The sequence below is a fragment of the Papaver somniferum genome, chromosome 6 (assembly GCF_003573695.1).
Source record: "Papaver somniferum cultivar HN1 chromosome 6, ASM357369v1, whole genome shotgun sequence".
In the NCBI taxonomy this organism is placed as follows: Eukaryota; Viridiplantae; Streptophyta; class Magnoliopsida; order Ranunculales; family Papaveraceae; genus Papaver; species Papaver somniferum.
In genome coordinates this window covers 143067429-143081111 of record NC_039363.1, presented here as the reverse complement: position 1 = coordinate 143081111, position 13683 = coordinate 143067429, and the positions used below count along the sequence as shown (strand labels likewise).

Sequence of the window (13683 nt, the reverse complement as noted above, 5' to 3'; positions counted from 1 at the left end):
ATTGTAGCCGAGGAAAAACCCTGCCGATTTTGTCGACATTAAAAAAACCGTGTATACAACTACAGTAAAATATACCCCAATAATTTTACATATACCCCAATAATTTTAAATATATCCCAATTACGATTTTGACTATGATTAAATTGGACATCTATTTATAAAGTTCAAATTTGTTTTGAAGATTTCTCCATAAACCAAGTTATTCATCATCAGGAAAACATAATTTTAATACAATGTGTTTTTTTTTCTTTTCTTATGGGAAGTCCCTAGACCATCTTTATATATTTTTGTACGTATCATTTTTTTTCCCCTTTTAATATATCTTTTCTTTGAAATTTTCTACATGTATTCCAATTGCTTGTTCAATAAAAAATACATGCTATATCATCAGGAATATTAATTATATATATATATATATATGATCAGTATATCTAGTCAAACAATTTTGTCAAAGCAGTTTGTTAGTCATTAGAAATTACCAACCTGTTGTACTTTATCATTAAGTATTTTTTAGCCTTTTTTTATTAGAAAGAAAGAACTCTTGTTATTTGTTAAATTTGCCATTTCATATGTGTTTTAGATCTGATAGACGTTCCGTTGCTAATTCAAAAATGCTTGCCGCGCGAGCAAATATTTTATGCGCACCAAATCGACGCAGAAAAAAGTCTCCATTCTTATAGCAGAATAGGGTAGTAGTTGTCTTGTAGTTTGAATGGGAAAAGGCCAAAGCCCTAGATATTTCCGCTTGACTTTGTTCTGAGACTATTTCATGCGATTAAGCAGATCAGATATATCACTACGTGGTCAAAAATCATGCAAAAATACCGCATCAATCGCCACGTTCGTAATGCTAAGTAAATGATCGAACATTGTATACCGTGTCGAGCGCTTACTCCTCCACGTACATCCGCTGAGTGTCAGTAAAGGATGTAGCTAGCTGATGGCTGCATGTTTATATAAAGCAGTACTTTTGCTGTAGGCATAAATCAACTACACTTCTATCAGTACTCCGGTGAGAAAGAAAGTAGTTTAAGAAGATCTAAATACAAATATAATTTAATCGATCATGGCTGACGTGAGAGGAGGAAGTAAGGGCTGTAACGAGGGCTGTGGTTGTGCTGTACCATGCCCTGGCGGCCAAAGCTGCAGGTATGTACATCTCATGTCACATCATTTCCATGAAATTCATGATCTACCATGATCTGTTCATCGCCATCCTTATGTCCGATTTAGTCTACCCTCTTAATTAAGTCTGATTCCGTACGTCATGAATAAGACTCATAGCTGGATAAGATTGAAATACTTGATGTCTATGCAATATGCATGCAGCATCTGATGCAGTGACCCTACCCTCTAGGATTTTTCTACCATATCGTTGGCCTGATTCACTGTCACGAATACTAACCGTGGGCTAAATACATGCAGGTGTGAGACCAGCAGCGGAGGAGGAGACAGGGAACACATGAAGTGCTCATGTGGAGAACACTGTGGGTGCAACCCATGCGGCTGTTCCGAGGGTAGCCGAGGAAGTACTGGCGTTGGAAAGGCTCACTGCAAGTGTGGTCCTGGATGTGGGTGTGTTAAGTGTGCCTCTTAGATTGGACATCGCTCTAGTTCTGAGCCAAATAAAATGGTGCAAATGCGTGAGAAGTATGCAGTAGGAGCAGCAGTAGATGAAGTAGTACTTTGGTATGTTATGCATGTCGATTTATATTAGAGTCGACAAACCTAGCTATATATGTGTGTAGCTTGACTGAAATAAATAAATAAATAAAGGATTTTCCAGACATGTGCATCGGTGTTTGCTTACAGAATTTTCTTTTTCCTCTCATATTCTGGAATCTGGATATTAGTTATCCTTGATGCATAACAATATCAAGTGACACATAAGGAGCACTCCCCACTTCTTCCCCTCTGATTCCATTTCGTCAGCTTCCAACAATAAGATCCAATAAATTTTCACAGAACATGATCTCAAAACCATTTACAGTTTTACATGAGCACCATTTTTTTTTACATCACCCTTCAATTAAACATGTCTTATTATATTAATTTCGATTAATGCTTCAGGACTGAAGCTTAGACACACCATAAGCATCCCTCACTGTTTCTTGAATCAGTTCGTCTAGAATGGACCCTCCAATTTCCTTTCCTATCAACTGATCTTCACTGTCGTCAAGATTCAAATCCAACCAAGAGTTTGTACCGAGATCACGAGCAACAACGGCATCTAAGGAGTAGAAGGACAACCTCCTCTCATCGTCAGTTTGTTCAGGTGGGTTTATGTACATTCCGATCATCCTCCATACTTTTTCCAATAATCTCTTCCCACGCGGCATCCTAGTTGGCCCAACAGCAGTGGTAGTAAAACATGGTTCAAGAATGGTGTACAATGCTTCATTTACCAAATCAAATATCACCTTGTGATTCTGTTCTAGAGTTGTATTACTTTCCCCGTCGGATTTGTTTGAGTTGTTGGCTTTTCTCGATTCCTCGACTTTATCGAATACACAAATGCCAAGTGGTACCCATTTAAAATCGGCCCCCGCAGACAACCTGGACTCGTAACCACCACCACCACCATCATACAACCCAGAAATACGAAGAAGATCTTTAATGCAAGCCTTTTCAGTCACCATCATTTCTGCCGCGTCATCAACCACTTGTTCCTCCTCCTTCACCTCCTCAGTTGCTGTTTCCTGGTCTAACCCTGCATATCGACAGAATAGAAGGTATCACCCACGCTGACAAAAAAAATGGGATCGATTATGGCAAATATCTCCCAATATAGTCTCTCTAATGGCCAGAGAGGGCCTGGACAGCAGCACTCCGAATTCAATCGGATGACAGTAAAAGAGGTATTGAAATAAATACTAGTATTCATGGAGTCCCATAAGACATGTGCAACTCCTCCGCCGCCAGTCCAAGGAGTTTCTCCATGTAGGAGGAATTGCTCCAAGGGTTTTTCAGTTACAAGCAATACCATTTTATAAAAGATTGTTTATGTAGGAGATTAGAAGTTCTTACCTGACTCGTCCGGTCTTAATTCGTCACCTGGGACCTTAAACACATGATGAGAATGAGAACGATCCATTTCCATAGCAGATACATCTGTTTTGGAAGTAAGATTTGTTGATTCAGCTGGCTCATCCATAGCAGATGCATCTGCTGCAGCAACATGACTTGTTGACTCGTCTGGCTCGCAGCATTCTTCGTGAACACTACTGCACACAGATGCTGGACTTGGGGGTACCTCAGTGCAGTTCTCCTAAAACAAGCAACATTTCAATAACATTTAGGCCTCTTATTTTTCTTATGAATTTGCATATAACTACTCTGCAGAACTGAAAAGTAAATATCCTTACGTGTGTATTTCCAAGACTCATCATGACAGTCGGACCACTTGTAAAAGCGTTCCTGTCGAAGACAGGTCCATTGTTGCTCTCCGTTTCATCCACCAACTCCAACTTCCCTCCAAACAGCCTGCTTTTAAGAGTGAAGTTGTTGAGAGACGAAAATTTTCCTCTCAAGTTGAACTTATCTTTTGTGCTGCTACTTCTCGTCAGCTCCGTTGGGACATTATCAGCAACTTCATGTTTTCTTCTTAACTGTGCCCCTGTCAGAACATGTCGATCTTCTAAAAGCAGCTTCCCAAATGAAGTTCCTGATGATACAGGAGCTGACATCGATCTTAAGAGATTCGACCTCGGTAACATTTCACCAGTAGAACGTAATTGATAACTCTGCTCTCCATTTCTAGAATTGGTCTGGAATTCATTTTCATCTTCCATGTTTTCCCAGTGGCTTCTCTTTCCGGAACCGAAACCATCTCTGGAGAATGAGTTTCTACTCTCATTTGGTGTAATACCAGAAGCATCTATTTCTCCTATTAAGACATTTTTTAGCCTCTTGGATAAGACCTTCCGCATTTCTCTACTGATGAACTCCGGGGATTCTTCTGATTCACCAACCTGAATTTCACTTCCATACGACTTCATTGACTCCGTTCGGAGCAACTTCATCCCAAAGTCTCTAGACGCGCACTCTCGTACTTTCTTTGCTATATTCTGCGCTATTTTCTTCGAGCTTGATGGCTTTGCATCAAAAGGAAACTCAACCCCATTCCTTATAACAATAAAATCTCTTTTCACAGCCTTCTTTGCTCGCCTTTCGGACCTCAGCTTTTCTTTAACTTCTTCAAGAAAATCTTCTATACTTACTTCATCTTCTATACCGTCTGAGGATCTAGCCCAAGAATCTTCACTGCCAGGACTTCTATCAAGGCCAGGCTTTAAGACAACTATCCTTGTCGCTGCAGAATGTTTTCTGTCTCTTGTGTTACAGTAAGTTTGAGGCTCGAAACTGGAAGTAGTTTTACATTTGTTCCTTGTGGAAATGAAATCCTTTGGATTACGAGCATCTAAATCATCGCTCTTATATCTACGATGGTATGAATCACCTCTTTCTCGTGCGCTTGATTTCACTGGAAGTTCAGGTCTATGACCATTTAGTTCTGTAAGCTTCTCTTGTCTTCTAGTAATCCTTGGACCTGTATAGGTAGTGCGCTTTTCCTTGTGGGAGCCCTCAACAACCCTTGCCTGTTCCCAAACCGTGGCTGCCTGCCATGCTTCAAACTCTTTTTTGAATTTTTGTAGTTGCTCCTCTTGAGGATGTTCTCGTGGCCGTGGGTTCCCGAACACATGGCAGGATTTGTCAGGATCCATTTCTCCACTATTCGGGAGTAAGTTGTACGGTGTTTGAGATTTCGAGTTGAGAGGTTTATCCAGATATGGATTGCTTGCAACATGTTCTTTTCCCGGAGATCTTTCTTGTTTTGGTTTGATCTTCTTTTCGCTCACTTGAATTGCTGGTTTAGTCTCTGATGGTAAGATATCCATTCCCATCAGACGAGCAACAATACTTGGAACACCGCGTCTGCTGTCTGAATCTTTTAATATCTCCTCATTGATCAACTTTTTCATTGGAGCTCCATTTGAAGAAATGTTTTGCTTGGAAGTCTTCTGATTCACTTGGTGCAAATACTGAAAATCCAAAGCATAAAAGATAGCATTCAATTGGTGTCATAGTAAACAAAAACTAAATGTACCATTTTACCGATGCCCTGCACATAATTCATTTCATCTTTACTGAAGCTGACAACTGATATAAGAAGACCAGAACTAATCAGTCACATTACAGTCTACATCAATGTAACATACCGTTATCTTATCTCCTATGGCTCTATATCTTGGCGAGGATTCTGATGGTAGCTCCAAACTATTTCGTGGAGCTTCTAAACCTGCACAAGCAATGAACCGTGCAAAATCTTGAATATCAAAGTAACAATAAAAAGAATTGATAGTTTCATCTTGTAATGTCAACAACCTCTTGTTAACAATCATTTCTTCTTTGAAGGTTTACATAAGTTGAGAAATATAAAACCGGGCGACAAGCATTCCATATACATAATTTGATTTCAGACTTGTGACTAACATTTTTAGTTTCAGTCCTGCTATATGGTACTCCAAATAGAGCTACAGTTTAAAATCCCATAGAAAAATCGAATGGATGAGAGTATGAAACAAAAATGATGGTGTGTACCAAGGCTGAGAAACCTACATTGCGCGGTTAGCATTTCAAACTATCATATGATCTTAATGTCTTGCAAACGTAATTAGTAAATGAAATTACTCCAAAAGAGAACTAGAATTGCAGTTCGGAGTTATTGATGCTTACCATCGATGAGCCGCTTTTGAGATTTTCTGGATGTACCGGACTGACTAAAGTCAAAAAGGTGAAACAAACCACCCATGTAGGCTAGATTGGTCCTTCCAAAATTTACTTCCTTTTAGAACTTAGAACTCAATCAACCCATGGAAACGGGATGCAAACATAACCTATAATCTTTACAACCTTCAAAACCACAATGTGAAGTTCTATGAGTAAACTACATGAATAAAAAAATTATTATTGATACAAACAAGGTGACTGAGAAACTTACAATTAGCCAAATGCTTTTCTCCTGGCTTCCTTGTGAAGTTCAAATTGAGAACGATTAGTGCAGAAAGATGATCTTGATTGTTGAACGATTATAGAGAAATTTTGAGATTCTTGATTCATTATAAGTGCAGGAAAAGTTTCCTTCTTAATACTATGACAGACACCATTGCTGTAAAGGAAAAAGGAGAGGGAAAATATAATACTCCACAGTCCATCCCTAACGAGAAATCAAGACGGGTCCACACTAGGTTTTAGGGGGGCCCAAATTTAGGAGATATATGGGCTTTGTAAGAAAGCAAAATTTGTCGAGTGTCGACTTGCTGTTGGCCCGAAAGTACTATTTCATATTTAGCCTCAAAAGGGAAAAGGCAGTTTATAGCACATGGACATGCAGGCTGTAACATCATTCGTGTGCATGATATTACATAATTTAGGTGGTCCTATTACTGCTGCTTCATGCATCGATGATCTTGAGTTCTTGACCAAGTATTCAGAACAAAATCGAGTTGTATTGGAAGTGTAAAAGCAGTAGACATTGTTTAAATATTGGATTTATGAGTATCCAAGTGTTAGATTGATCATAAAAAGATCAACCACAGAAAGGAAAAGAAAGTTGGATTATTGGTGAAAGGCAAAACACTGTAGGGAGACAATTAGGCGGCTCTGGAATCCCTTAATCATAATGATCACAAGCTATGTCTGTATTCTTCACTAATTTGAGACATTATGAGTTCATACAAGAAGATTAATAACTACACCGGTTAGCACAAACGTTTGTCCCTGAAACAAGGGTGACGATGAAAATAATAGATTATGCGGCATGTCTGGCTTATAATTTTTAAGCTAGGCGAGGTGGTGGCATCGTATGATGTATGGTTTTGGCATACTCTTTTTGGAATATCGGGGGTCAAATATGGACTTGAATGTGTTAGTACCCTCATCCCTTTTTGATATCATATTCAAGGATGTTAGAGCATCGCTCGGTTGAATTCATAAGTTTTGCTATCTCAATCTTGTTGTCAATATTAGATGTACAAACCTATATCTTGATTTCTGGTTCACTAAAGTCAAGTCTCACACTAGGATTAGAGCATGGTAGTTGAGTATCAAACATCACTGAATAACCCTTGAAGATTGAAGACTGATGAACAAAGGAAGAAATTGGTGAGAACTTCATCAACAAAGAGGTATGTGAAGACTGACATATCCATTTACTCACGAACTTACCATTTTATCTTATTTGACTATGTATGTCGTATGATTTTAGTAGATTTACTATTGGAAAGAAGAAATTTCGAGTTCAAGATTATCTTGGTTAAACTATCGAAATATGATTCGAGCAATGGATGTTCTAGATCCTTAAAAATCTTAGCTAAAAGTAATTTATTGTTCAAGAATTATTTATTTTTTTCAAGCGGATGATTTAGAAATTGTCAAGCAACAGTGCATACAGTGTATGGCTATTGGGAGTATTTCAAATTAATTATGTGAGAAAAAAATTGTTTGGAGATAGGCAAACATACTTTTATGTATGGCCAAAGTAACTCCGAATTCCGCAGATTGTGGAGGTTCGCAAACCCGGCTAGTTTACAAACTCTTTACATTTGAGTTCGGGAATCTGCTGCCCCGGTTTATGAACCCCTGTGGCCTGACTTCGTGAACTATCAGAGGTCTGCAAACCCGGTCGGCAAAAATACTTTTATGTTTGTGTTCGACTTTGCTATGATTCTCATAAATACTTCTATGAAAAACTTTTTTCACTAAATCACTTTGTGTTTATGGATCATTGGTTAAGGATTAAGTGTTACTGAACACCATTATGGGCTTGTAAGTTCGTCGACTACTGAGTTGTTATGAACTGTCATTATCCAAGGTACCACAACCCTAGACCATCTTGTATTCTTCTGTATAATTTCAAGGCGGACTTATCACATGCTTAGATGAATTCCTAATAAGAATTTCATCTAAACTGAGAATGTGTTTTCTTTAATTCAAAGCAACCCTAGCATGAAGAAAACTACCTAGAGCCTTGAAAATCTATGAATAGAAAGACTCTTGCAGTATTATTTGTTAATCCCTGGCACTCTTGTGTCCTAATTGCTAAGATAGAGTTGTCCTCTTTAACCTTGCTTTCCTCTGAGAAACACAATTAAGTTACGACTTTGAATACTTCACTTACGAATTTGTGAATCCAGATCAGACTATCTTTTACCTGATAGTCCTTGTATTTGAATCTTGTTCTTATTGATCTTTGAGGTTTTCATAATCTCAGATGAGGAATGAAATAGATCAAAATCATAAAGTTCTCTTCTTCTCAGAATTTTTGATTCCTCAAAATAGATATCTAAAATGTTATTTGATATGTTTGGATTGTTTTTGAGAGAAAGTGGTTAATCCAGGCTTCTCAGCTAAATGAGTGTAACTGTTTCAGATTCGTGAGGTTTGCTGGGCTTTGTCTACTGCAAACAGATTTCCAAACCTAAAATAAAAGATGGGAATCAAAAGGGAAATAAATAGGCTTATCTATAAGAGGCATATTAATATCATATTTCTTTATTGAGGTTGAAGCAACTTTTAGGTTGTAAAGGACATCAGCTAAGGGAAACAAGTTTGCATCTTGCGAAGTTCAAGAGGTGTAAGGAACACGACTGCAACTGAATTACTTGGAGGGTTAATCGGTCTCAACTATATTCCAGTCTGAAGTACGATATTATACTAGTGTTTATAGTGGTTTAATACAGTATGGTGTTGAAAGATGAATGAGATCCCATGGTTTTTCTGCAAGTCAATTGTCCTCGTTTACAAAAAATTTGGTATCTTGTGCAGTCAATTTTCCTCGTTTACAAAAAATTTGGTATCTTGTGCTTTTTCTTTTTCACATCATGTTTTTTATCTTTATAATAGGAATAACACAAGTAGTACGTAATCAATCTAGATAGTTTAAATCCTTATTATTAGTATTTGAGATCAAAAACAAGATTTTTGAGATTGTCCAAGAACTCTTCTACACAATCAGGTTCATCGACCCTTGATCTAAACATTTTGATTGTGGACTTATTCAAAGGTTTTGTCCATACAACTTGTCAAGCGAAAAAGTTAGTAATGTACTTGATACCCTCTCCTTTTCAAAGGGTATATTACCTCCATAAAATTATGTCATCAACGGTCACTAATAAAACATGGATTATTTCTTAGACCATGGTATCCATCCAAAGTTGACCACAATTGTACAAGTTTTTACTAAAACATTGGATATTTATACTTGGTTCGATCAACAAGTTCTAAATATCTAAAAGGAAGGATGTTGAGCGTACTTTTGACATGCTTAGAACTGTCGAATCCCCATGTAAATTTGACATGGTAATGAAATTTTATATTATTTTGTACAACATGATTTTTGAACTGTTGAAGTATTTTGTGTTTTTATTTAAAGTATAAAGACCTTGAATTGTACCTTCAACTAAGAATCAATCTTATTGCACATATTAAAATTGCTTCCTGGTAGAGGAGGACAAGTACAACCATCATAGTCGGTCGAGTTTTGAAGGTTCAAGTATGAACTACGTGGAACAAGCTTCATAAATACTTAGATGAAGTAGTAGTTCATTCCTGGTCGAACTACATATGGTGTAGTTGATTATCACGGACAAGTTCCTGGTGATACTGAAGATGGTGGATCACAATATTATGAAAAAGTTCCAAATGGTTATGAGTATGTAGGTGAACATGTTTATGAAGATGGATGCGTTGAGTAATAATACATCGATAAAGATTAATGTGAAAGTTAAGACTTGAACCAATCTTAAAAGAAAAATAGTTTTATCACGGTTGTTGCACTTTAACCTCTTCAAATTGGAACTTTAAGTTTGGATGAATGTAATGTAGGGTTTAACTTCCTTTTTCACTTTCTTTATATTTGATTGTGGTTGTGTTACTAACGGCTTCATCTACAGAGTCATTAGGTCTCAATGGATATAACTTTCGAAAGTTTTATTTTATCAACGTCTCTTGAAAATGTCCTCATAAATTTAGTTCATCTGCAGCAAATAACAAACACCAAATATTTTGATTATACTCTCCATCTCATGTAAAAAAAAGTAGCTTCCTCCACTCAATCCACTCTAAGTAAATGAACTCCCTAAGAAAGATGATTTGAATCTACTATATCTCTTTTTGAGACCCACTTTCATCACATTAGAAATGAACCTGACAATAGATGTATCTAATAAAATAAACCTAAAATAAGAAGGCGGTAACGCAATACCAAATAGAGCTGATTTTTCACCGTGTTTGCTTTAATGATGGCATTCCTAATCTTGTTTGTGTTCTGATCCCTTGGGGACCAAACTATACTTAATGAACTCTTTTCGCCCCATAAAAAATGAAGAATTTTCATTGACTTGCTTCAAGACATCAACAATATATTCAACTTACATGGACAGTTATGATTCAGCTGAAGATTTAGTAATCATCACAACTTGGACGACTCAAAGCTCACGTTCAGAAGTTGTGCAATGAGCATTACAAACTGATATATTTTGGAACCGAGTATGGCGCTATTATAATAAATATTATGTACATTCTCGCTAGAGAACAAAGAAAACATATGTTGTAGGTTTGTGGTAACCGATAAAGCAGTAACATGTTTTTTTAGTCCTCCAAGCAAGCATTTTCGCAAAGTGCAGATGTCCAGAAGTAATGAAAATTGAAACCATGGTGAATCTTTATTCAATTACTTTTTGATATTTTAATTTGTTTATCTTACAACTAATAAACATTGAAGTAAATGCTTGAATATTGCAGGAGAGGCTGACCCTTAGATAAAAGGTAAATAATTTGAATTTGAGGAGTGTAATTAATATTTAAAGATAAAGTTTCATGATCTAATATCAGAACTGGAACATAATCATGCTCCAATAGATTATGATGAAGACTAGGTCATATAATGATAGGTTTTGTGGGTATATCTCTTTGTAAGTTCTCACGAGATGCAACTCGTCAAAAATGGTCGCTTACTAGTTTAAAGGCTTGTTGCACATACTCACATATTAAGTGTAACTGTGATTCCTATAAAAGCGAGTTAGAGTTTATAATTAGGATTGGTTGGTTTCTTAATTTCTTGTATTTTTACTTAGTGCACTATCATAACATATCCTGAATTGATTACAAAGCATTTTACATCATATTTTCGCAGACGTCTCGGGACTTGTTTCAATCTCATTCCACAGTTTTCACGAGCGTCTTGTCACCTTTTCTACAATTTTTGCAGGCATCCAGTCACTTTTTTCATTTTTTTTCCTGTAAGATATAGATATCTCTTATAGTGAAGGCAGTATATTGATTTCCTTTTCTTAAATTGAAGGGAGTATATTGATTTTCTTGTATAAATAGATCCCTTATTGGCCAATCATAGATACATATGATACTTCCAACCATATACGATAATAAACTCATCTCTTGTCCTAATTCAATTTTAAAAAACTTTCTTTTTCAAAATTACAGTGGTTAGGTTTACGCCACAAGATGATAAAGCCATGATTACTTGCTAAGTCACGGTGATCCTAGAGTTTAATGTCGAAAGACATTTAGTAAACGGATAAATTTTTGGCATCGGATGATGCAAAATTTTACAAAACGTCAGGGAATATGAACCAACGAACAATTTATGTCATTAAAAAAAGTGTCTACAAAATCAAAATACAAAGGAGTATATGGCACTGTAAAAAATTGTTTATCAAAACAGACCCGTTCGCATACTGGTACAAAATATTGTAAGTGATTTTCAGTTACCTACAAATACTTCATGGTGATTTGTTCTAAGTGAACACTAAATTGATTTCGATTATTGTTTTAGGAGGAGATGGGGAAACAATGTTGTTTTCTAAAGAACGGGAGAAGTTTCTTTTTAACTACTGCTAATAATTTTCAAAAACAACTCTCCAGATGAAGCCATAACTTCTCATTTCTCTTCAGAAAAAATAACTGTTTTTTCTCTGAAACCAGATTTTTCTAAATCTTTTAGATTTTAATCCAAATCTGTCAGATTTGGTCTGAAAATTTCAGATCTATTGACAGATTTGGTTATACATATTATTATTATTTCCTAGTATTGAATAAAATTATCGCTATTAAGCGATTCTAGGGTTTGTAAATAATGTTTTTAGTTTATTTTCAATTGATTTCATTTCTAATGGCTTATGAATGCATATTAAATGTTTTTGATAGCCGTTTTTTCGTTTCAATTGAATGAATCATTCATATCAACAACATCATCGATGAAGATCTACCAGAAGTGGTCGAAATTCTCCAGTTTCGGGATGATCAATGGCTAGTAGAGGTGATCGTGATAACGATGGGCTGGCAAATCTCTCCCCTTTGGACATGTTATTCTTAATGAAGAGAAGAATTGAAATAGCAGAATATAATTTCATATTCCATGTTTCAAATATTTGTTTCATCTATCAAACGTGATATATGTATTTTATCATTGTTTTCGTCTTTGATGTACTTGAACAAGATGTATTCATTCTTCTTATGTTAATGAAATCAAGATGTTTCCTTCAAAAAAAAAAAACTCATACAACGTGTTGACCCAATTCCCCTAAATTATGACGAAGATGAAGATGTATATGAAAATTTTGATGGAGACTAACGAAGTCAGATAATCATAGATATTGTGGACGCACCTCTGTGTAAACCCTCACGAGACAAAATTTGTAAATTATGCCACTTAATAGTTTAAAGGTTTCTTGTGCATATTAAACGTAAATTTGGTTCTTACGAAAGTGAGTTGGGGTTTTCAGTTACTTTGCATTTAGTTCATAAATTTTGGTATGTCACAGTGTTTGGATCCCAAGTATGTCTAATTTAGTGTTTGGGTCGTTGACCTTTTTGTCAATTGTTGCATCTAATGTCTGTGCAAAAAATTTCGTGTGAACATCAGAAAAAATCTTAGACTGAATTTGGGAATTGATACTACCTTGTTGACCACACTCTCCATTTGCATTTGGTATATTCATATCTTGATATTGTTGTTGATCTGATTGATGTGAAAATTGATTGGGTTTTTGGATTAGTGTTGAAAAATAGGGTACTAGCATTTGTAAATTACATAGGTGCAAAGTGGAGTTTGGGGTGTCTCTTAGCTTTAATGTGGAAGATTCCCCACCAATTTCGAAATTTTCTAAGAGAAAAATCCATGCTCTTCCCCATATCGTCGATTCATTTCTCTATGAATCAAATATCATTTCTGTTTAATCAACTTTTCTTACGTATCCAGGTGGTACTGTGACACGTGGAGGACATTTAAAGACTCGCATCACCTGTGTGTACCACACTAGTCGTCTTAGAAATTTGGGTTGGTGCAAAATCAAGGGCATTATGAACAACCTCACTGCTCATAGGACCGTCGGATTACTCGTCCGCTATTGGCTCATCTACCAAATAATCTCCCACTATCATCAGGTGAATATAACAAAAAACCTATGTTATGGGTATCTGAAAAACCGGGGGTATAACAACCATACCCAATATTTCGTTTAAGCAATCTGTATGGACTAACTTCAATATATTTCCAAGAGAATCAACTAGACAACCAGACTCAATCAAGGAAAATACATCCAAGAGTTATATCTCAATTTCTCAAATCAATATGCAAGCGAACAGATGGAAATTTGTGAGTCG

General features: G+C 36.2%; 2 protein-coding genes across 2 annotated transcripts; one reads left to right on the top strand and one right to left on the bottom strand.

The window, feature by feature from the left end:
• The first annotated feature begins 969 nt into the window (after positions 1 to 969).
• LOC113286263 (EC protein homolog) lies at positions 970 to 1805 on the top strand. Its single transcript, XM_026534925.1, has 2 exons — positions 970 to 1149; positions 1426 to 1805. The coding sequence occupies exons 1-2, from the start codon at positions 1067 to 1069 to the stop codon at positions 1595 to 1597; spliced, it is 255 nt and encodes an 84-aa protein (XP_026390710.1). The 5' UTR covers positions 970 to 1066; the 3' UTR covers positions 1598 to 1805.
• A 162-nt stretch (positions 1806 to 1967) lies between these two features.
• LOC113286262 lies at positions 1968 to 6141 on the bottom strand. The gene is made up of 6 exons (XM_026534924.1): positions 6002 to 6141; positions 5737 to 5913; positions 5220 to 5299; positions 3366 to 5042; positions 3028 to 3268; positions 1968 to 2710 (listed from the first exon to the last, which is right to left on the bottom strand). Exons 2-6 carry the CDS (start codon positions 5810 to 5812, stop codon positions 2067 to 2069), a joined length of 2718 nt encoding a protein of 905 aa, XP_026390709.1. The 5' UTR covers positions 5813 to 5913; positions 6002 to 6141; the 3' UTR covers positions 1968 to 2066.
• Between the last annotated feature and the right edge of the window lie 7542 nt (positions 6142 to 13683).